Raw genomic sequence first — 24,219 nt, 5'->3', positions numbered from 1 at the left:
AGATAGCAACATCCCCCTGCTGTTTGTTTTTGCACCAAAGATGATCCTTGGAGTTGGCTTGATGCAGCCTGCTGTTTTAAGGCCTACTCCTGATCCTTGTTTGGCTCGGACCCTATGAGACTCTCCACCCCGGCTCCTGCCTTGTTGTGGAACTCGCAAGATGGGGAGCAGTAGTTCAGCACTGAAAGTTTGCACTGATCACCAGGGAGGCATCAACTGGCTGAGCCTCAGCCCAGACGGCCAGTGGCTCCTGACAGGTAGTGAAGATGGCACTGCACGGCTCTGGAGCACTGCGGACAGCCAGTGCAGGGCCCATTTTCAAGGTAGGGTAAACTTTCCCTTAGCCTCTGATTCTGGGGTGCACCCTGTGGCAAACTCCCTCAGTGAAGATGGGAGCGGGGCAAAATGACCGCATCTGAGGTGATTTAACTTTGGTCAATCCCTGTCTATGACAACTGAGAATTCAGGGATTCTTGCTGATTGCAAGGAAAAATAAAAGGCTAGCTATGTAAATGGATTAAAATCAATAGATGAGAAGGTGTATAAAGAAGAATGAAGCAGCAACATCAGGAAGCAATGGACATATGTTTGTAACAGGAGCGGGAAACCTAATTACTTTTAAAAAATTGTATTAAATTTAAATAATTTGGATTGATTTGTTAAAATTTGGAAAACTAATAAAATTAATATATATAAAAAAGAGAATTCAGGGATTCTCTATCTGTGGCAGGGCACTTGTACAAAATAAATCAGCAGCAAAGATTTTTAATATTGGTGTTCCTGTGACAACTTATTTCCCAAACTAGGTATAAATTAAAGCTGAGGCACGATGGAAGTGGAAACTGTATTTTTACTAACAAGTGCTTAATGAAGGATAAAGCAGTTTTACGGTTAAAGGGACAGTATTTTTTCCATCAGAAATGTGTTTCAGGTTTGAGCAATAACTTTACTTATAATTCCCCACAACAGAGCTATTTCTAATACATCTCTTTCCTCCTAGAATGGCTAACTCTTTCTGTAAAAGACCCTTTCTGGGTCCGTTTCTTTCACAGGACAAAATTAAACAGGTTTACCCTGCCTGACAAACCCCTAAGCAACTTCCCTAGCCAGACTCCATTTGGCAGTTAAACTGTCAAATTCTCTCTCTACTATCCTCACTCTCTCTCCTGATTAGCCGTTTCTCTTCCCTGCCATGATTGGCTGAGGGTCTTCTGGAGGATGACCCCAATGGTGTGTCCATCACACAGCCCCTCCCAAATTCTGGTTAAGTGATACTAATGTCTATGTGGTTGTGGTAGCCCATAACAGACCTGGCAAGCTGCAGTGTGTCTGTCTGCTTAGTCAGACGGCTGAGATCCTTCCATGCTGGAATCCTTGGAGGATGCCTTCAAATGAGGACCGGAAACCTTTTTCTTCATGGGAGAAGGCAGAATGATGATATATTTAAGACACACACATTCAACACACACATATAAATTGTTGTGAGGCAATTTCATAGAATCATAGAGTTGGAAGGTCCTGTAGTTCAACCCCTGTGATGCAGGAATCCACTAGATCATGCAAAATGACAGATTGCCACCCAACTTTTGCTTAAAAACCTTTTCATTCAAGACTGACTCTGGAGAAGCCATTTTATTTTATCGTCTGTATGCTACCCAAGACATTGGGCTTCCCAAATGGCTTGCATAAATTAAAACCCACCACAAATATACAATATGGGCAACTCGGGATGAATGGGGGGGGGGCGGGAACCGTCTCTGCCAGTGGGGCAGTGTGAGGAGGCACCTCTCTTTGGGGCGGGGGGGGGGTGCAGCTCAGAGACTAGGGACAGCAAAAGTGGCTGCCTGGAGGACTCCCAAGGAGAGGGGAGAGGAAAGGAGGCTGAGGGAACACTCCACAGGGGAGGGTGCTCAAAAAGGGGTGAGGGGCTGCCAGCTCTGCAGGGGTAACATAACTAGGTTCCAGAGAGGTGCTGCAGAAAGAATGTGCAGTGGTACCTCAGGTTACAGATGCTTCAGGTTACAGACACTTCAGGTTACAGACTCTGCTAACCCAGAAATAGTACCTCAGGTTAAGAACTTTGCTTCAGGATGAGAACAGAAATTGTGCGGCAGCAGCAGGAGGCCCCATTAGCTAAAGTGGTACCTCAGGTTAAGAACAGTTTCAGGTTAAGAACGGACCTCCGGAACGAATTAAGTTCTTAACCCAAGGTACCACAGTAGTTGGTCAAAGGAGCTGTGGACTCAAAAAGGTTGAAAACCTCTGGCTTAGAAAGTCTTTAAACAAATTTCTTCCTGGAGTTGTTTTTGGGAGTTTCGATGCAGGTTTTTTTGTTTTTCCCTTTTAAATTTATTTATTTAAAAGCATTTATTTTTTAAAAAAATATTTTAATTTTATTTTGATTTTACATATACATACATACACACATAAAATAATCAGAATATTAAAAGAAGAAAAAAGAAAAAGCATATCAGCAATGAAAAAGAAAAAAGAAAAAGAAATGAAAAAAAGCCTCAAAACCAAGCATTTTCAAATACAATTCTTTGTAGAGAGTGCAAACCGTCTTTTTGCAACTTCTGGCTTGACTCCTTGATTCCTAACATGACTTCCCACTACCCATGAACGTTACTTGATAATTCCTTTTTCTAAATATCTGTATTCAGTTGGCAAGTCTGTGGAGAAACATTCTGGTTGCCAGTGGGGTTTTAATCTACGCTAAGCCAAGTGATGGTCTGGGAACCTCCATTTTTCATATATTTTATAAAAAACATCCCACTCTCTCCTTTGAATGATTTCTTATTGAGTCTGTAAATTTAGCCAATTCTAGGTATTCACTTAGTTAGTTTTTGTTTGTTTCTTTTGCAACTGAATAATCTCTAAGGGCTCATGTAAACAACTTGATTGTCTGCTCTTAAGTTTGTTTTCATCTTCAGAATGAGAAATGCCACTTTTTATACAATTTCCATAGATTGACCTCAAAATGATTAAAGAACATGGAAGCTGACCATGTAGGTATAAGGAAGTGCCTATTAAACAAGGAAAAAGAAAAACTATATTTGAAACAGTAAAAACATTGAGTCAGAAGAAGCTTGAATTTCCAAAGTATACGTAAATTGTTAGTCATCTTTCATATAGATTGCATCCTTCCCACGCATGTGGAGAATGTGAATAGGAGGAGGTTTAATTTCTACCCATTCTCTTGCTGAAATCTTTATGTGCAACTTACTTGGGAGCAAGTCCCATTGTTCTCTATGTGAAAAACACAGGACAATGGCGGTCAGTGCTAACAGAGCAAGACATCAGGCCAGCCCATCTAGGGCTCTGCACTCAGGAAAATGAGCAGGGAGGCAGGGACCCCAGACCACATAACCATTGAGTCCAGAGTTTAAAAATTACCTAACAGCACCACTGGATTGCAGGGGTGTGAATTTTGTTTTTTTTTTTTAATATATTTTTTATTGGTTTTTACACACGTTTTCTAAACATAACATCCCATCTTAAACAACATAACAGACCTTTGGCTATCACTGCCTAGGACTTCCATCAACCTCGACTGATGGTTTTCTAACTTCCTTTCTAATTTTGCATTTTATTATTATAGGTAAAGGTAAAGGGACCCCTGACCATTAGGTCCAGTCGTGACCGACTCTGAGGTTGCGGTGCTCATCTTGCTTTATTGGCTGAGGGAGCTGGCGTACAGCTTCCGGGTCATGTGGCCAGCATGACTAAGCCGCTTCTGGTGAACCAGAGCAGCGCACAGAAACGCCGTTTACCTTCCCGCCGGAGCGGTACCTATTTATCTACTTGCACTTTGACGTGCTTTCGAACTGCTAGGTTGGCAGGAGCAGGGACCAAGCAACGGGAGCTCACCCTGTCGCAGGGATTCGAACCACCGACCTTCCGATTGGCAAGTCCTAGGCTCTGTGGTTTAACCCACAGCGCCACCCGCGTCCCTCTTTATTATTATAGTTATTGCTATAAAATCCAAATCCTAAATAAACTCCTTCTTAGTCCTCTTTCGCAATAATTCATATAGTTCTCCTTACAAACTTCTTGTAGCTCTACAGTGATGTCAATTGATTACAATCGTCTTTCAAATATATCGTGAATTTCTTCCAGTCCTTCATGAAAGTCTGGTCTTGCTGGTTCTGAATTTTCCCAGTTAATTTCACCAACTCGGAATAATCCATCAATTTCATCTGCCACTCTTCTTTTGTTGGTAGTTCTTCCTGCTTCCATTGTTGGGCTAATAGTATTTTTGCTGCAGTTGTCACGTATAAAAACAATTTTTTATCATGCTTATGAATCTCTGTACCTTCAATACCAAATAAAAGGGCTTCTGGGGTTGTTGTTTTTTACAAATGTATATTTCAGCATTTTAAAAATCTCATTATAAATAATTTCCCAGAAGTCCTTCACTTTCTTACATTCCCACCACATATGGTAAAAAGTACCTTCTTTTTCCTTACATTTCCAACATTTATTATTTATTTTATACAACTGGAGTGTGAATTTTGAGGCATAGAGCTGTGGTTTGTATGAGATAGTAGAAAGCATCTTTTAAAAGGAGAGCAATTGTCCTGGGGGGGACGGACCCTGCACAAGGACATATTTATATCACAGATTCAGAACAGGTTTCGCAGACATCTCTCCCTTTCCTGGCAATCCAGGGTATTGAAGTTCTTCAAGTGGTTGCAGATCTGTAGAGAATTCCAGGCACTAACAATCACACCTCCCAGGAATCCTTTGAGGGAAGTTCTGACAGACTAGCATAAGACCAGTACAAAGGTTCTTTCAGATCTGCCACAGTAATCAATTTAAGAATGTGATGCAAACCTTCCTGTTACAAGACCAGGGCAGGGAAGCCTGTGGTCCTCCAGAGATTGCAGGACAAACTGCAATCATCCCTGGTCACTGGCCATGCTGCCCTGGGGTTGATGGGAGCCGAAATCCAACAACATCTGGACAGCCACAAGTTCCTGTTACAAAAATCTCCTTTTATAGTTTTCGGTAAATTTGCACTGATTGTTTTTCATTCTGTATATTTCCCCCCCCAGGACATGAAAGCTACATCACATTTTGCCACTTAGAAAATGAAGCTGCTTTTACATGTAGTGCGGATCACACAATTCGAAAGTGGGACGTGATGACAGGCCAGTGCCTGGCGGTTTACCGAGGGCACACATCGATTGTCAACAGGTAGGTACTACGGAGTCTTTTATTTAGAGCTACCTAGATTTCTCACCTTGCCAACAAAGGTCCGTATAGTTAAAGCTATGGTTTTCCTAGTAGTGATGTACGGAAGTGAGAGCTGGACCATAAAGAAGGCTGATCGCCGAAGAATTTATGCTTTTGAATTATGGCGCTGGAGGAGACTCTTGAGAGTCCCACGCACTGCAAGAAGATCAAACCTATCAATTCTTAAGGAAATCAGCCCTGAGTGCTCACTGGAAGGACAGATCCTGAAGCTGAGGCTCCAATACTTTGGCCACCTCATGAGAAGAGAAGACTCCCTGGAAAAGACCCTGATGTTGGGAAAGATGGAGGGCACAAGGAGAAGGGGACGACAGAGGACGAGATGGTTGGATAGTGTTTTCGAAGCTACCAGCATGAATTTGACTAAACTGCAGGAGGCAGTGGAAGACAGAAGTGCCTGGCATGCTCTGGTTCATGGGGTCACAAAGAGTTGGACACGACTAAACGACTAAACAACAACAACAAAGATTTCTCCCCTCACTCTGCGTTCTCTGCTTGTCACAACCTGTAATCTGATGCTAGTTAGCTCCTCAGCTAACCTCCTCAGGTCCCCCATCCTTACTTCTGATTCTGTTCAAAACTAGTCATTTCCTCCCTATGCTGTATTGCACAAATGGATTGCCTAAATTTCTGCTACACATGCTCTTGGCCGTATGCGATTAGTTATTCCAGCAAGAATGCTGACGCAGCCACAGCCTGGGCAAGAGAGACGGACAGAAGAACAAGGAGGAACTGAACCGAATCCTCTGCTGGGAATGAAATTGGCAACAGCTGCACCTGATAAAGAGATTAAAAAGCATTGTGTTAAGCATACTTCTTAGTAGTAAAAAAGAAAGGAAGGAGGGATACAGCTAAAGCTTTGTTTAAAGATTTGGAATTTTGCCCTGCTGTTAATTAACCCCCAGAGAAGCTTAAAGCCAGACGTTGATTTGTTATGCTAAACGTGCATTCTGTGTGCAAGCAAGAAAGGGATCCTTTTGTGTGTGCGTCAGCTGCCAAATGTACTTCTCCTTTTTGCAAATGGAATTTCTAGATAAATTGGCAACCTAGGCTGGAATACAGAGGACCACCCTTAGGGCTACTATACCATCTTTAGGTATGGTCATCTGCAGTGTTCAGTTTTATTGCACTTGGGGAAATCTAGGGCCGTGATAAAGTTCACCTGTCCACGTGGCCAAGCACTTACAGTACAGGGCTGCACCACAATTTGTTTAGAAACAGCCACCATCTAGGAAACTATGGCTGGCATGCAACCAGGCTATTAGTGGATAAGGTTGAGAATTCAGCTGCCCCCGAATTTAATCTGACCCCATTTCAGTTAATCTAGATATAAATAAGTTTCTGGAAAAGTAGCTGGGAATTCAAGGAACTAGCACAGTATTTTTATTCCAGCAGGCTTCACAACTGTATTATGACATTACTGTATTGTTTTAACTCATTTTTAGTTTTATTCTACTGGATCTTCTGTACACCCCTTAGAGACGACTGTGATGAAGCAGTATGCAAATTGGGGAATAAAAATATATTCATGTGGGGTACTATGTTTAGTTCTGCATACAGCAGTTCAGCTAATAAAACTGAGAAAAAAGGTACAAGGATTATTAAGATCGCAATCTTATTTACCTGAGTGTAAGCCCCATTTAATTCTGTGGGACTTACTTTTCAGTAGAGATGTATAGGATTACATGCTGACAGTCTAAAGCACAAACATTATAAGTACAGGTAGGTAGCCGTGTTGATCTGCCGTACATAGCTGTCAACTTTTCCCTTTTCTTGCAAGGAATCCTATTCGGAATAAGGGAATTTCCCTTTAAAAAAGGGAAAAGTTGACACCTATGCTGCCCTAGTCGGGGGGGAAAATAAAAATAAAAAAATTCCTTCCAGTAGCACCTTAGAGACCAACTAATTTTGTTATTGGTATGAGCTTTCATGTGCATGCACACGAAAGCTCATACCAATAACAAAATTAGTTGGTCTCTAAGGTGCTACTGGAAGAAACATTATAAGGGCAGGCGGAAGGAGCTGGGGAAAAACTTCAGACTCTTTTGACATGTGGCTTATTCCCCCCACCTCCAACAGGATTCTGGTTTTCAAGGATTATCTCTTCAGTGGCTCCTATGACAGGACAGCACGGTGCTGGAGTGTGGATAAGGAGAAGCCAATCCAGGAGTTTCGAGGCCACCGGAACTGTGTTCTGACATTGGCTCTTTACTCCTCCAAGGATGTCCTTGAGGATTCAGAAGAGGAAGAGTTGGAGGAGGAGAAATTGAGCAGGGGCTTCTTGGTGACAGGGAGCACAGACTGCACTGTCAAGGTCTGGTGGGTGTCCAGCGGCCGCTGCCACCAAACCCTGCTGGGACACACTGGGGCCGTCTTATGTCTTATACTTGATGCTCCAAACAGGGAGCTTTTTTCAGGCAGCACTGATTACACCATTCGGACTTGGAACATCGTGACTGGCGAGCAGCTCAGAGTGTTCAAAGAGCATCAAGGATCTGTCATTTGCCTAGAGGTAAGTGACTTGATATTGGCCTGGTTTGTACATAACACTAAACCATGGTTTGTTTAACCAAAGTGTCCTTTGTTTGAATGTCTGAACCCAGCCCAGCAGACTAACCACAGTTTTTGTTTTCTGGGAACAATCAGTGATGTGTTTTGTAGTTGGCTAACACACCATAGATTGTTTGGTGGCACATTGGAATCCAGGTGTCTTGCTTAACCTTGGTTTGTTTGACCACAGCACCCCAAATGCATGCCAAACTGCAGGCATGAGGCAAGAGCAGCTGGAAAATGAACCAAGCTTTGGAGAATGAACCATGGCTTCTTTGAATGTATGCAAGGTGACTCATGTACAAGCCATGGTTAAGGCTTAGCATTATGTGCGAATGTAGCCATTCACTGAGGCCAGTGTTGCTGCTTGGAGCAACTGGGCAACCAACTAGGGTAGCATTTGTTGGGCAGAGAAAACAGCAGAGGAAGCCAGTGTGATAAAAGACTTCTATAGTAATGGAACTAATGTAAGGAATGGCCCAAGTAGCGGCTGTTAACTTATCCCAGTGTCGTATGCTTAAATAAGGTATTTCCTGACAGATTGCAATACATACGTGGAGAGATTCAGGAAAAGTAAAGCAACTGTCAGAGTGTGTCCACAAAGGAGATGAACTGAAGAGCTCCATGACAAAGAAAAGAAGTAGGATAGTCTTCTGCATCTGATTGGGATGGAGCACATCCCTGAGAACTGTGGTCAGAAGGAACTTCTGAGCAACTCTCTTCTAGATTTCTTTGGTCAGAAAGATACAGAAATAGCCTTGAACAGCTGCATATATGCGGAGCATGTCTGTCAACTACTCTGGGTTTTTATTTTCCTTGCATTGAGGCGAGAGCTATGTACAGTGTGTATGTGTGCGTGTGTGTGTGTGTGTGTGTGTGTGTGAGAGAGAGAGAGAGAGAGAGAGAGACACTAATTCTAGGAAGTATCCTTATACTGAGTCAGACCCTTAGTCCATTTAGGTCAGTATACACTGACAGGTAGTGGCTCTCCAGGAATTCAGACAGCATTCTCTCCTGGCCTTCCCTGGAGATACTGGATATTGAACCTGAGACCTTCTGCATGCAAAGCAGCTGCTCTGTCACTGACCCATGACATTTCTGGTGCGGTAACCATTGAAAAATGCAGCTGTGCAGGCATGGTTCCATGTGGGAATCTGTGAAAAGCCATGCAACCCTGTGAAAAATATATTTGTATAATTGCAAGGGAAGGGACCACAGAAAGTTGGAGCGGGAGATAAATTATCACTGTAAGCATGTTCTATCCACCACAAAGATCTCTTCAGTGTTATGATTTGTAGACTAGTAGAGTGAGTAATGCTGGCCTTGGGCATAGAGAATGCAGGTTGAAAGCCTGCTCAGCAATGACGCTCACTGAACAGCCTTGAGAAAGTTGCCAAGCTGGCTCACAAACACATGTCCATCACCACTCAGTGACTGCAGCACAAACGGGTGTTTTCTTCATGTGAGTTGTCACAAAACAAATGCTAAGGACAGAACCCAGTTACCTCATGTCAACGGTGTTTTGCCTTTTAGTGGAATGAATCCACATGTTCAGCTGTGGCTCATCAGGTCATAGTGTTGAGGAGCTGAATAAGGCAAGTGCCTTGGGTGTACTGCCCAAAAGCTTCTGACACCTACCTCACAGGATTGTTGCAGAGGTTAACTGACGTCGTGATCTCATTGGAAGAATGTTATAAAAACAAATAAGCGTGAGGACTGTACCTGACTGCATGACTGCGTTTAACACAGGGCACTTTCAATGGATGGTTTAGCAAGGCATTGATCAGGAAGCAGCTGTTACTTGCTCCATGCAGGGGGATAACTACAAGGTAGAGAGAGATAATCTTGTCTTCTACACGTTGTTTTTGCAAACGCCTGTCCAGTAGTGGAAATGAGTAGGTGTCAATTTAAGCTTTCCAGGTTGAGTCAGTCATGTGTGGACAGTGTTATCTGTGATTCCATGAAACATGTTGATGTGAACATGGCCAGGGATGAGTGAGAGGAGAAGCTGCACTGGCCTGCTGGAAGTTAAATGGCTAAGGTTCTTCCTCCATGTTTTATGGGACGGCATGAAGCAAGTGAAATGGGATGAAAGCCATCCCATGTAGTATTGTCAACATGACCTGAGAAATTTGTCAAATGAGTTTCCACCAAGTTCCTCCTTTCTTTGGGATATGAAGATACTGCAAGCGCCATTGAACAAAGGGTTGCAAGCTCTGCTGGTGTGAAGCAGGGCTGCGGAACCTCTGGCCCTCCAGATGTTGTAGTGCAACTCCCATCATCCCTGACCACTGAGCATGCTGGCTGGGGCTGAATGGAGTGGGAGCCCAGCAAGCTCTGGAGGGCCAGAGATGCTTCCCATCCCTGGTGTAAAGGACAGACACCTCCATGCTGTCTGCTTCTCTAGCTGTCCACACAGCAGAAGTGATTGCGGGGGACCTGCCTAGCCAGCTTCACGATGCAGCCTGCGAATGCCACAGAAGGCTAGAGCATCTGTCTTTTAGGAGCTCAGGCAGTTGCCACTCTGCAGACATTCCCTAAGAGGTACGAGCGCAGTTGTACTCCTTGTTTTCCGTGATGTGCTGTGCTTTTCTCCAACAGCCGCTCTGTTGGGAAATTAGCCAGAGTGAACAAAGCCTTTTCCAATGCCAGCCAAGAAAAACACAGCAACAAAGCCGTTTGCTGCTTCTTCAAGCCACAGGCAGATTATAATTGGGATTTGTGTCTCCCCAGCTATTTATTTTTTTTAAAAAAATCAGGCATTGTTGGGGTTTGGATAAGTTTGGAAGAAACCTATGGTGGAAAGGGCTCTTTCCCGCTTCTCCCTTCCCTTGCTAATCATGGGAAATTAATCTCTGCTCTTGTCGATGAAAGGCATGCCTGTCTTTCTAATGAAAGAAATTAAAAGCACGTTTCGCAGAGATTGGCCACTTTATTTTATCTTGACATAAATGAAGCAAAAATCGTGTATAGGCTTTCCTGTAACACACTTGGTATGTGCCTCACGATATAGGATACCTTAAGCCCTACGGCTGCAGTTGTTTTTCCATTCCATTAGCCAAATGACTGTTGTGGGAGGTTGCATGAAATGTTTCTTTTATTTAAAATAATGGATCTCTTCTGGAAGCAAGCATTCCTTCAGGAGGAGGGGGAGGGGGAACCTGCACCAAACCGAAGTTTTCTGAACAAGAAAGTTTGCTGTTTTGTGGGTTTCTTGCCTATGTATGTTTTCTGTAGAGGAAAATAGATGAAAATAAGAATTGGTAGGAGACATTGGCTTTGGTAATGGAGTGTGCAGCTTCTCAGAGGGCTCATCCAGACTTCCTTTTGTGCCACTTTTCTAGGAACACGTCTGCTCTTTAAAGCTATGTGTTGGAGCACTTTTTTGTTTGGCCTGGTGCTTTTCCCCATGAAAACTTCTGCATTTTTACTTCTGCATTGGAGAAAACAGCATTCTGCAGAAAACCCGAATTGCTGCTTGTTCAGATTCAGCGTTAAAAAGTGGTTTTTACTGAGGAAAGCAGTGGGGGGGGGGGAGGTGCTCTGACACCACACTTTAAAACATGGATCTCTGCCTAGAAAGCACAGGGCAAAATGTTAAGTGTAGATGAGCCCAGAGTTTTGTATCTGACCCTACATTTTAAAAAACTGCTTGCTATTAACTAAATACATATAGATTTGCTTGTTTATTATCCTGAATTGAATTGCCACCTCCAGTCTATGTTACCCAAGTCATTGTGTTAGTCATTCTAATCCACTGCCTTTTAAATTAGAAACATATACAAGGGATTCTTTGTACCTCCGTTTTCTGAGAAACAAATACAGTCATACCTTGCTTGACGAATGCCTTGCGACTCAAACGTTTTGGCTCCTGAACACCACAAAACCGGAAGTGAGTGTTACAGTTTGCAAACGTTCTTTGGAACCTGCATGTCCAACGTGGCTTCAGTTGGTTGCAGGAGCTTCTTGCAGCCAATCAAAAGCTGCACCTTGGTTTCCAAATGTTTTGGAAGTCAAACGGACTTCCAAAATGGATTCCATTCGACTTCCGAGGTACCACTGTGCAGTCATTACCTCTCCTACAGACTATTGGATGTTAAGCTCAGCAGAGGTGGCCCTCTAGGTAGTTCTACTGCTCTTAAGAAGTTCAGGAAGTTATGGAATTCCCTCCCCACAGAGGTGCATCTAGCATATTCATTATGCTGAAATGCAACTCTTTACCCTGGCCTTTGCCATCACACCCACACCCCTTTCTTTCTTGTGAGTGTCACTTGTTTTAAACTGTTTTTAATACTCTAATGTCGCATGCCACACCAGTCTCTGAATGGTGAGAGATTCCAGGGGTTCCAGGTGCTCACCCAGGAATTCGTGTTTCCTTTTGGGAATGAGGCACATGGAGACTGTGGGGTCTTCATGATACGTGGTTTATTTACAGATATATGCAAAGGGATGGAGCTTCACTAGCTTTAAAGGATCTGCTCCTAATTATACTAGCAGAGTGAGAGCTATTTCATCTGTTCCTCTTTGACATCTCAAAGCCATTTGGAGGCCCACTGGGAGCCCTGGCTGCGTGCAGAACATAAGATCAGAGGTCTGTGTTAGAGCTCCAAAAGCTGTGCTGCTTTCTACATTGCAATCATATCATTGAATTGTGTCATCGTTTTTCTTTTTGCAGGGGGAAGGTAGCGCTGAAATGACCATGACTCCAAACAATGCTCCCTCGCGAAAGTGATCTTTCCTCTCTTTCCCCTCTTAGCTTGTGAATCGGCGCTTGTATTCAGGGAGTGCAGACAGGACGGTGAAATGCTGGTTGGCCGATACCGGGGAGCGAGTCCGGACATTCAAGGCTCACAAGCACAGCGTCAGCACTTTGAAATACCATGCTGGAATATGTAAGTTCCAACAAACCTTCCCAATTTCCTTTTCTCATCTTGTCCACTGGCAACAGATATGTTAGTCCAGGAACGACCACCTTCTGTGTATTCTCCTTATAGCAGAATTTTGCCACAACTATCCAAGTCCTGAGGGTATGAAGGAGACAAGCATCCCCATGCTATTCTCCTTATTTTGTTAAGTAAGCCAAAAACACAGAGCCAGGCAGAGGCTCATCTTGTTTCAGATTTTGAATTTTCTTTCCTCTCATCCCTGATGCCATTTTGCTCACCTGGCACACTTTGCTAGAGTTGAAGACACACGTATATTTTTAGACCAGGCCTGTGAAATTGCTTTTGTGTATGTTGCAGAGCTTGTAATGGCACCGCTTAGCAACTTTGGTGATTAAGTGGTATATAAATAGTTGAAAGTAAGTAATAAGTAAATTGGCTGCAAACAATAAAAATCTGACTGACAGATGTTGCAAGAAGTGAAAGCAGATGAGTATCGATGAAAAATTCCTGTTAAGGATGTAGATTGTGAATGAGTGACATCTTTTCAAAAACTTAGCAGTGGTTATTGCTTTAAATCTCATTTTGGTGGCTTGCTATGGTCTCTGGTTAAACCAGTTTTCCAGGCATTTGTGGAAAAACTATACTGCAGAAAAACCAAATACCTCCTAGAACAGAAGTGAGGAATTCACAGCCTGTGGGCCAATCCTGGCCTGCTAGAAAATCCAGTTTGGCTTACAAGGCCATTTCACCCAAACCATGCCCAGCTGATGTCATGCTGATGGGTGAGTGATGTCAGCTGATATACAAGGGCAGGGCTTTGACTGAGTTTACTTATATGTCACTTTTCCACAACAAGTTGTGCCCAAAGTGGCTTACAGCAAACATTCAAAGCATTAAAAGTGCAAATATACAAAATATAGTATATGTCAGTAAATTCAAAATAGCAAAAATCTGTAGTTTAGGAAACACATAATAAACTCAACATTACAAAGAAAAAACCAATCTAGGCTTAAGTACATAAATACAAAGCAAAAATAAAATTTTCCATTGGTTGCACCCCCTGTTTCCTACAGGGTTGGGGCTGTGCACCCAAAGTAGCAGGATGTAACCCCTTTTCTCATCACCTGATGCGGTTAAATCCTGCTCAGACGCCTGCAGAGAGCAGGACTGAAGTCTTTGCTCATCAGGTGAAGGGAACACACTGGCATAGCACACAGCCCCGCCCCCGTCAACTTTGACAGGTAGGCAGGACCACCCAGATATCAGTAGCCTGATGCCATTATGACATCAGATGATTGACAGATGGGTCAGCCGAGCCAGCTGTCATATTTCCATGGGGGTGTGGGGAGATAAGGATCTGGCATGTCAGGCTAAAAAGACTCCCTACCCTGTCGTAGAAGCATGTAGGTTTTGGCATGAACTCCCTGGAATGGATCCATGTAGCCCAGAGTTCTGGCCTGCAGAGAGGGGACTCTGTAACTTGAAGGCTGGAATCCCTTTCAGCTGCATGGTAGGTAATGAGCATATTGGGTTGCGGTGGCAAGGAATTACATTAGCAACTAACTTCCTCCTCATGCCCCCACTGCCCATGGTCCAGGTGGCTTCATTCCAATGGGGCTTTAATCAGAGGTGTGGCTGGCAGATTATGCCCTTGGCATTAGCTGCTACCACTTAAAAGCCAAGTGTTAAATTGGGGCTCTTCCCCTGCTGGCAGTACCCTACCTTGCTAGCCCAAAAGATTAAGATGCATAGCCACACTGCAAATTATATTATGCTCCCCCCCCCACCTTCAATTGAATGTTGAGGGTACTTTAAGGCAATTTTGGGCTGCAAGTGCAGAGGTATTCTGAGCTAGGTCTTTCTTTATTTTTTGCCCCCTGTGCACCCTTGGCCTTGGTAGAAAAGCCGAACAGTCAGTTGTTCATCCAGAGATAGTCACACTCTCCCCTTCTGTAGCAGCAGACCAAGGCCTTTGCGTTTAAGGAATAAATGCTTCCAGATGGCACAAAATCATCCTGGCAGTTGGCAAACTTGGACTGTTCTCCTGATCTCTGTTAAAAAAAACCACCCAACAACGTAGTAATTGGATGTAAAGTAATAAATGTTCTCAGAGGGCGTTACTGGCTTTGCATGCCTTTTTTCTACATATACCCAATCTGATACCCCTTTCAGACTTTATTCATGCTGACACAACCCCAGTTGCATACTGGATGTGCAGCAAGCATACAGCTGAAGTGGCATGATTTGTGCTGAAAACAGCTGCGGTTGTGTTTTGATGCCCATTCTGCATCAACAGGTTTCCTTCCCTCTTAGCCTGGACATGCTAGAATTGAAAGGGTAGAGAGGATGTTTGCCTACCTGAAGTAATCATACCAGAAAGCATCCTTGGCAACTAAAGCTAGGAGTCTACCCCTTGCAGCCTGAGCTGCAAAAACGTTGCTGGCTCTAGAATGCTTTAGTAATGCATTCCTTCATGTCTTGTCATCTTAACACCATAGCCAGTCAGGAGCTCCCTTATTCTGAGCCCGAGCACATGCACACGAAAGCTCATACCAATAACATAGTTGGTCCCTAAGGTGCTACTGGAAGGAATTTTTTTTATTTTGTTTCGACTACGGCAGACCAACACGGCTACCTACCTGGAACTAGCTCAGTATTGTTTGCAGAGAGTGGCAGCAACTCTCCAGGGTTTCAGGCAGGAGTCTGGAGATACCAGCCATCTAACCTGCAGGCAAGACATGCTCTTTGCCACTGAGCCATGGGCCTTGACCTCTTGAGATATGTTTTAGCTTTGAATACAGAAAACAGGAGCTTAAGGGTGAATTGGACGTCGTGTGTAATTCACTCCTAATGCCCTTCCCTTCCCAATACACCTAACAGAGGCTGTGCCACTCTTTGCAACCCAGAACTGTTTGCCACCTAGACCCATTAATAAGAATTCATTGCTAGATGGGAGGAGAAAGATACCATGTGAGTGCTGGGAGGAGCTATTACCTCTGTGGGTGGTAAAGGGCAAAGAATTGCCTTTAAGAGAGGACTCTAAATTTGACAGGCATGGCACCATTCTGGACCCTTCGGAAGCCTTTTCTTGCTTTACAGCATGTCTGGATTGTAAGTGCAACCTTTGTTTGATTATGTTTATCACATGAACCCTGTGATTATGGGTCTCTATAGCAGGATACCTTTTCAAAGTAAAAAATGCCCTGGGTTAATTGAATGAAAAAGAATATTTAACACATTCCAAATAGAAATGCCCCTTTTTAGAAGACACTAAGATTAAAAATGACTTGCTCTGTTGTTCAAACAATTAATTAAAGAAAAGAAAATCTCATTCTGCTTGCTAAGTGATTCATTGTTTGTGTTACATCCTGTGGTATATTTGGTTTTCGTGCCCAACTGATAGAAAAGGAAATTACATGGCTATATAGGGTGTTTAGCTTTGATTTAATTTATAATTGATGTCATAAATTCTTATTGATGTCATAAATTTTAAGGCTTTTTTTTGCATGTGCCAGTTGTTTCCATCTTTGGTATTTGGTGAATGCTTATAAATTTAAAAAAATGTAAAGCTGAGGAGTTCCAAAATATATAAGATAGTTGGGTTCAGTTCCCCTCCTTGTGAATTTCACTGAGAGAATTGGGGAAAGTGCCCATCCCAGCCTACCTTTCAGGTTATTGTGAGGATAAAAAGCGAAAAAATACATTACGACTCCCCTGACATAAATTCTTATTTTATTGAGTGCTATATTCAGCCTCAGGGTGGATTATCAAATTAGAATTAGCTATCAAAAATAGGAATTAGCTGAAAATAATTCCCAAAGGGTTGGCACATTTACCTTCTCTGTTCCACCCCTTGCTCTTATAAGACTTGCTTTAGGCTACAACCCTGAACCGACTTATCAGGGAGTAAGTTCTGATGAATTCAGTGACACTTATCTTGTGTAGTTTGAATCTTCGCTTTGTTGCCTGCCAAGCTGACCCTTTGGGTTGAAAATAGGAGAAAACAAACATTTTAATAGCAAACGAATAAAAAAAAGCGTTTTTCTGAAAAGGTCCCTCATCCTTGTTTTCATTACAGTGTTTACAGGAAGTGGTGACGCCTGTGCCCGAGCTTTTAATACCAAGACCGGCATCCTGCAAAGAGTGTTCCGAGGTCACAAGCTGGTTATTAACTGCATCCAGGTGAGCCTCACAAAGAGCAGCTGCACAACACTTGGCTATAGCTCTGTGGGTCAGGAACTGTTTGGTGTCACTTCCTTTACAAGTACTTAAGGGTTCCTTCTGTTAGCTATTAATGGCAGGCTGGGCCATAGCTCACTTTTATAACACATGCTTTGGATGCTGAAGGCCTCAGGTTCAATCCTCAGCATCTCCAGGTAGGCTAGAAAAGAGCATTGAAAAGCTCCTTCCTGCTGGTCCAGACAAAGGCTCAGCAAAGATGGAACAATGGACTGACATTGTTACCGATACTCATTGATTGTTGTGCAGTGATGGATGTGGAAGATTCTTAAGAAAAAGGCTCTACTGGGGGGGGGGGATTGTTTCCTTGCTCATAGGGTCACCCTGTGAAGTTGATTTGCTTAGACAGCTTTAAAATAAGTTCCAGACCCATCCATGGTGACTGGGTCCTAAGTTAATTCACAATATCCAACCAAATGTTGCTTAGGCAACCTGGGGATTCAAGCCAGCCCCCGTAGACTTCATACCTGGCTGCTTGCTATAACCCCAGTCTGCAAGCTCTCAGTGAGCTAAGGCACATGCAAAAAAGCTCTTTCACCCATTCCTCCCCAGTAAACAGAAGTGGACTCTTTAGCAGAGCCCTCTCATAATTATGCACCCAACATGCCTGAGATGAAGGCCAAAAGCTTCCGTCAGAGTGAGCAGCGAGAGAGGCATTGGCTGTGCTCTTCTGTTATGCACTCACATTCGTGAGCCAAGATAGGCACATGGCAGTGAGCAGCTCCCTGGAAAAAACAACGCTCTAATGCTCTTTTGTGCTGCATGGAGTGGGGTGAGTCAAGAGCCCTTTGTTTTTTGGATGGAGCCCGCAGGAAGTGGGAGCCAGGAGGTCAAGATAATGATGCCTCTTCAGGTTTCGTTACATTTGAAACACTTTGTTAAAAATTACTTCGGTGTTTAAGTATAAATAAAATTAGGATTGCATCTCCTGCCACTATCGGTTTGAAGCTGGGTGTTGTGTCTGCTTCTGAGTGGCAGGCATTAGCAGGCCTCCTCTGCCAGACTTTGTTCCTTCTGTGCTTGCTACACTTTCTTCTTCTCATCATGCTGGAGGCAGGGTGAGGGGGAATAAAGGAGTACTTCCCGTTTTCTTTGCGTGCTCCCTTTGGTTGCACATGAACAGGTCCTGCCTCTGACAAAACTGTGGGTGTCTTTTTACCTGTCACATATCACAGATGTGAGGAACCTTTGGTCCTCCAGATGTTGCTGATCTACAACTCCCCTGAAAAGCATATTTGGGGAGGCAGTGTGAAGGTTGGGGTGTGTGTCAAATTTTGCCGAGGGCTAATCAAAAAAGGCATTGAGGGCCACATACGGCCCTTGGGCCGCAAACTGAACCACCATACAGTCATACCTCGGGTTACAGACGCTTCAGGTTGTGTGTTTTTTTGGGTTACAGACCTGCCAAAACCCAGAAGTACCGGAACGGGCTACTTCCAGGTTTCGGGGGTCGTGCATGTGCAGAAACACCGAATCGCAACCCGCGCGTGCGCAGATGCGCCGCTGTGGATTGCAAACGTGTATCCCGCATGGATCACGTTCGCATCCCAAGTGTCCACTGTACCATGAAATAATAAAGGAGGCGGTTGCTTTACATCTTTGTAACCAGCCACCCCACCCACACCTGGGATTGGGCTCAGAAGGAAGGGAGAAAACCCTGCTCCACAAATGGGTTGTACAAAAAAAGGAACAGAGAAGCTGCCTCTTTGCTTCTGTGTGCTGTGTTGTGATTATGGTTAAGCTGCCCTTTTAAAATACGGCACTTTTGTTCCAGATTCACAACGAATTACTGTACACGGCCTCCCACGACGGCACGCTAAGGATCTGGGACATACGGCAGGTCAGCAAGCGGAGCAAGCGGCGCTGGAAGGAGAGGTCGATCCAGGGCAGGCGTTCTCAGAAGGGAAGCCTGTCTCGGCTCTTCAACAACAAAGTGGGCTGCATGGTGCACCAGGAAAACAGGGGGGAGCAGGAGGCCATGGAGCTCGTGTGACGGCTGGGCTGGTGCGAGAGGACAGGAAGCACCCAGTCAACTACATAAGGGAACGCCTGAGCCAACTGACTTACCAAGCCAAATGCAGCCTGTAGCTCATTATACTGAGCAGGCCTATCAGGGGCTCAAATTCCATGTCCTGGCATTTCTGCCCGCCTGTCATAATCAAGTACCTGGCTGGCCACAGCCTTGTATCCTGGGTGGGCTGCGTTCAGCAAGGTGGGTCACAAGCTGTGTGGGCACGATCCTGGCCTGATACTGATGAAATGCAATAAAAAAAGAAGTAAGGAGGTGAACTATGACAAATACCTATTTCATGATGATGTATCTATTCTCGTGAACATATAGAAATGCCCGTTTTGTTGGCCTACTGCATCACACACCATTTGTCGCCCACAGAGATGTCTCATCCTGCACGCTGCAGGTGCAGATTTCTAAGCAACTGGGCCCGCAGAGCCAGTACAACTAGGAGCTGCTCAGAAAGGGAGGGGGCAAGGAAGACTCAGGGGTGGAAGCCAGAGCTTTAACAGGTCAGTCATAGAAGGTTAGGGAGCCTGAGGTCATGTTTAGGTGGCATGTCACAGAACAGGGGTATATGGTAACTCCCCCCCCCCCATTTGCTTTGTGCCCAGACCTGGAAAGGTATTTAATGGTACATGCAGAAAAAAGCAGTTGCCGTGCATTGGATGTGTACTTAATGCCTTGTTAACAACATATTCCCATTCCATAATTTAACACCAGGGGAAACTGCTTCTCTGGGTTTTGCAGCAGAGCCAGCTAAGCAGAGCACTGATTACTGATGTCTGTAATCCCTCGTTCTCCTCTGAGCAGTTTTGCAATTATTTGCAAATGAATCATGCTAAATGGATGGATAAGTTCATGAATGATGTGGCACTTTTACAACCTCCCCCCCCCCCGCCGTTCCCCGTAGAGCATGATGCATATGCAAAGCATATTGCATCCAAGGTGGGATCACAGCCACCCACCAATCAGCACTTTGCACAGCTGCCTTTCCACTTAAGAGAGCCAGCGCATTTCCGCATCTGCACTAGGCTGTGGCTTAGTTTAGTGTGATGTGCAGAAATTGCCATTGTGGTGGGTTGTGAGCTTTTGCACTGGCCTCTCCAGGTGGCCCTTAAACAAGAGTTTGATCTACAGACGAGCATATTCAACTCCAGGCCACAAACAGCCTCACTTACTGATTTGTTTTTCAAACTTCCGTTAAAAGCAAAAGGCTGGATTCTTAAAAGCAAAACTGGGTTTCAGGGTGAGAGGTTTCTGGCAACATTTGGGAACTGGAAAATGGTTGGGCTTGTCTTCATGAGGATACGGTTGGAGCAAATTGGTCTGGGTTCTATCAGGGTAAAATATGGAGTGTTTTTTGTAAGTGGGTAGGAGATACTTGTGATAATCTCCATGGGGACTGGTGATGATATGAGGGTCTGACGTAAGCTCTTTCAGAAGTAAAGGTGTGTAGGTTCCTTGCTGGCAGAAGGAGCAGGGAGATACATCTCCTGTCCTTCACTGGAGAGGAACCCTTGCAGCAAAGATGTGTGTGTGTGTGAATGTGTGGAATAAAGGCCCAGCAGAGTGACTTGGAACCTGTCCTTGAGATGGGACGTGTGTGGAGTGGAAGCTGTGTGAGCTGCTTTTCTGTTCATGAAAGACAAAGGAAGTAGAGTCTAGCATGAGGCTTTGGAAGACCTCTGTTGCTTGTGCGGCTGAGTTTCTCCACCTGGGGAAGCAATCTTTTACCCTGGTTTTCTCCTTTCTCCCTCTGATGTTTGTTTAGATAACCACTGAGCCATAAATACGTAACTATGATGTTGTGGATTTTGTTGTAGCAGTGTTTAACTGAAACAAGTACTTTAATCACTTGTGTGTGGCTTTCTTTGTTGTGTAGCATACCGAGCCAGTGCCTGTGACAAGGGGGGGGGGTAATAAAAACTGTCATAGAGATAACACTTAATGTGTCCTCTCTTTTTTTGGGCTGATTTTAATCACAGCAGGAGAAAGGCTTCCATATTCTACAGCATTGGCATCAAACGAAAGTTTAATACAAGAAATATAACTGGCATGGGAGAGAAAAGGAAGCCAGCAATTTTGTAAGTGCTGTACTGTATTCCTCTATCCCAGGGACCAGGAACCTCTGGCCTGTGGGCTAATTTTAGCCCACCAAGGCATCCAAGCTGGCCTATAAGACCATTTTCCTCTAACCATGCACACCTTCCCATCAGCTGACAACACTCATTATATCATCCGATGGACTTAAATCCTGCAGTGCCTGCATGCGCCTGTTACCAGCAGGTAACAAACACATGCAGCCAAAGCAGCAGGAATTAACAACCCTGCTCATCAGCTGTGTAGGGTTAAATCCTGCTCATTTTGGCAGCATTCCAGCCAAACCCTCTAATGTTTCAGGAAAGGGTTTGCATGGAATCCTCTGCAAAAGCAGAGGGAGAAATCCTTCCTTTTAGCAACGACTTGCAAGGTGCTTTGAAACCCAACTTTGGGACTTCAAAGCACCTTGCACCTGATGTCATTGTGATGTGAGGTGGTTGACAGAAGGGCAGTCCCACCTTCTGTCAAATTTGGCCTACAAGGCTGATCCTATACCTCTAAACAGCAAGTTATATTGCTAGAAGGCCAACTCAAGAAGGCACTGCTGGTGGGTGGGTCAGCAGGAATCACTGCTTTCCTCCCAAAGCCCATTCCTGGTGTAGTGACTTGAGAGAATGAGCTGTGAGGCTACTGGTTCACATCTCTCAGCCACAAATCCACTACCTGGCCCTATTAGTTCAACCTCAGCCTCCCCATCTGCAATAACAACAGTGGCCTACTTTACAGGTCTGGTGTAAGGATTACTGCAAATAGTGTATGCAGTGAAATGCTTTGAACGGTGCAAGTGCTATACAAATATGAAGTGTGTGTATACTTTATCATCATCATCCTCTCTCTTCACTAGATTGAATTAAAAAGACCCATTTGCTAGCTGGCCAAAGCAGGTTGTGCATTCACCCATTGCCCCTACAGTGATCCCAATTGGTGTCCCCACTGCTACCATTCCCACCCCATAGTCCTAATCTGGTTCCCTCCAGCAGCTTTTCATTTCAGTAATAATAATAAAAATCATACAATGCCAAAGCAGGTGACAAACCTTGCTTTCAGTTTGCCTTTAATGAAACAGCCATTTCCTCCAATAACAACTCAGGTGGGCAGTGCTGAGGGAAATGGAGGGGAAACAGGAAGCCAAGAATGGAGGTAGCATCATGCTAATGGGAAATACCAGAGGTTGGCAGAAGTACAAAAAATACAAATATGGAATGCTTTTCTTATGCTGGTCTGTGACCGTAATCAAGTTCATTCGTTCAGAAGTGTAACTCATATATGGGGAAAAAACCAAGAGGCTAAATATCCCTAAGATAAAAGGGAGAAAGGGGAGCATTTGGTGTAAGCTGCACAAGAGCTCCCTGCAGGGCATGGGCCAATATTTTATTTTTAAATGACTGGATTATTATTCTTATTATTCTTATTAGGGGGTTGCAATCTTGATAGGTTTTGAGCAAGGATGAGCAGCAGAGTTAACTGGGTACAGAAGAAAAAGGGGCAGTGGGGGAGACTGTGGAGTAGTTCAATTGACTTCAATAGTACCAGTCCTACAGTGTCAGAGAGTTGGTGGGGGGACGGGACGGCTTTTGAGGCTTCCAGCCAATTCTTCTGCCTGCTCGTTTGGGGTGGATGAATGCATCTTTTATTTGCTTTCCTGTTCCTGAGCAGATTACAACATTCTCACGCTTCTGCCAATTACTCTTGCTGTGCAAACTGCAAATACTTGCACAATTCTTTCCAGCTGGAGTGGCAGCTTTTGGGGTGCTTTCAGCGTTCCAAGTAAGAGACGCAGGGCTAATGGCTTCTACACTGATTAGCTCTCATAGTACTCATAAATGTGACAACTCTACGAATTTTTAAAACTTATTTTTAAAAAGGAAAGCCAAATGGCACACGGTAGGTGCTAATGGATGGCTTCCTTACGAAAAGAAGCCGCTTGCGAGGCGTCTCCCCATTAACGTTTCAGTGGAAGACAGGAAGCTGCCTTACATGAGTCAGACCGGCGGACCATCTAACTCAGTACTGTCTACACTGACTGGCAGCAGCTCTCCAGGGTTTCAGGAAAGGAGCACTCCCAGCACTAGCTGGAGGTGCTATGGACCTTCTCCACATAACCTCTCTTGTAAAGTAGGGCAGTATTCTATCCATGTTATCATCAGCCTCAAATGCCAGAGGCCCCCTGAAGGGCTCATGTTCCAGGTTGAATCCAGGCTGCTTGAGTTTGGCACATCTGTCCAGGTGGGTGCTGAGCCCCACTGACCGAAGAGCCTGCATGTGCCTTGACTGCTTGCCTGCAAACATGGCAGCTCCCCAGCATCTCCTGATCTCATTCCTAGTAATCCCCTCTCCTCACCACTGCCGTCTGCTTCTCTTGGGCCTTCTGGAATTGCTTCTTGCCCATACTCTTACTTACGATACCCTATGGTATAGTGTAATTGAACTAGTCCTGTATTCTTATTCTTCTTATTTATTTTAAAATTTCCCCCATCATTCAACATCCACGCATGTTAGCTTTGTTTAAACTTGCTTACACTTCTGGATGCTTGATTTGCTCAGGATGGTGTTTCAATTATAAACATGCATGACAAAAGCCATTTAGACAATTTCCTGTTCCTTAATTTCAACAGTTATGGCTTCCTGCAAAGTGCTCTGGGAACTGTAGTTTGTATAAAGGGTGCTGAGAATTGTAGCTCTGTGGCAGCTCATTACTCTCAGCACCCTTAACAAACTACACATCCCAGGATTATCTGGGAGACCATGGCTGTTAACAGTGAGATAAGAGCGCTTTAAATGTATGGCATGGATGACAAATCTTTTTAGGTGCTCTGGAGCCAGAAGACTAAAGCTTTAACTCACATGTTTGGAGCACTGGCTTCCACTGTCCCTGAGGTCTCACCGCCTTCAATTACTGTTTGTCTCTTCCTCATGCTGCCAGTCAAGAGGCCAAGCCTTGCTGGCTCCTGCTGCCTATGCACAGGAAGTGTCAACAAGAACAAAGGAACTTGGGGACTTGTACTTCTTGGGGGAAGATGTCACAGGGTGGCACACGTCTCCTTGTCTCTCAAACTACAACTTACCCTCAGTTTTCTGCTCATGTTAACAGGCTTGCATGCCTGGGTAAATCACGACCATTGAAATTGTTATTAAATTTCTCTAGCCAACCATCAGGAAATATTCCCAGGGCAG

The 24,219-nt window shown here is 44.3% G+C and overlaps 1 protein-coding gene across 6 annotated transcripts in view; it reads left to right on the top strand.

The window, feature by feature from the left end:
* Window positions 1-24,205, top strand: part of WDR86 (WD repeat domain 86) — a 33,097-nt gene extending 8,892 nt beyond the window's left edge. For 5 of the 6 annotated variants that reach the window (XM_080974218.1, XM_080974221.1, XM_080974219.1 and 2 more), the window contains 6 exons: window positions 1-323; window positions 5,058-5,199; window positions 7,336-7,768; window positions 12,563-12,698; window positions 16,771-16,874; window positions 18,706-24,205. In XM_080974218.1, the coding sequence (XP_080830344.1) occupies window positions 161-323; window positions 5,058-5,199; window positions 7,336-7,768; window positions 12,563-12,698; window positions 16,771-16,874; window positions 18,706-18,924 (1,197 nt within the window). In that variant the 5' untranslated portion in view covers window positions 1-160 and the 3' untranslated portion in view covers window positions 18,925-24,205. Of the gene's footprint in view, window positions 324-1,278; window positions 1,427-5,057; window positions 5,200-7,335; window positions 7,769-12,562; window positions 12,699-16,770; window positions 16,875-18,705 lie in introns of those variants that run through there. The other variant, XM_080974222.1, reaches the window with a different exon arrangement.
* The last annotated feature ends 14 nt before the right edge of the window (window positions 24,206-24,219 follow it).

This window comes from Podarcis pityusensis (genome assembly GCF_964106645.2).
Source record: "Podarcis pityusensis genome assembly, chromosome: 12".
NCBI classification, from domain to species: domain Eukaryota; kingdom Metazoa; phylum Chordata; class Lepidosauria; order Squamata; family Lacertidae; genus Podarcis; species Podarcis pityusensis.
The sequence above is the reverse complement of the archived record's forward strand: the minus strand, read 5'-3'. Positions and strand labels throughout refer to the sequence as shown.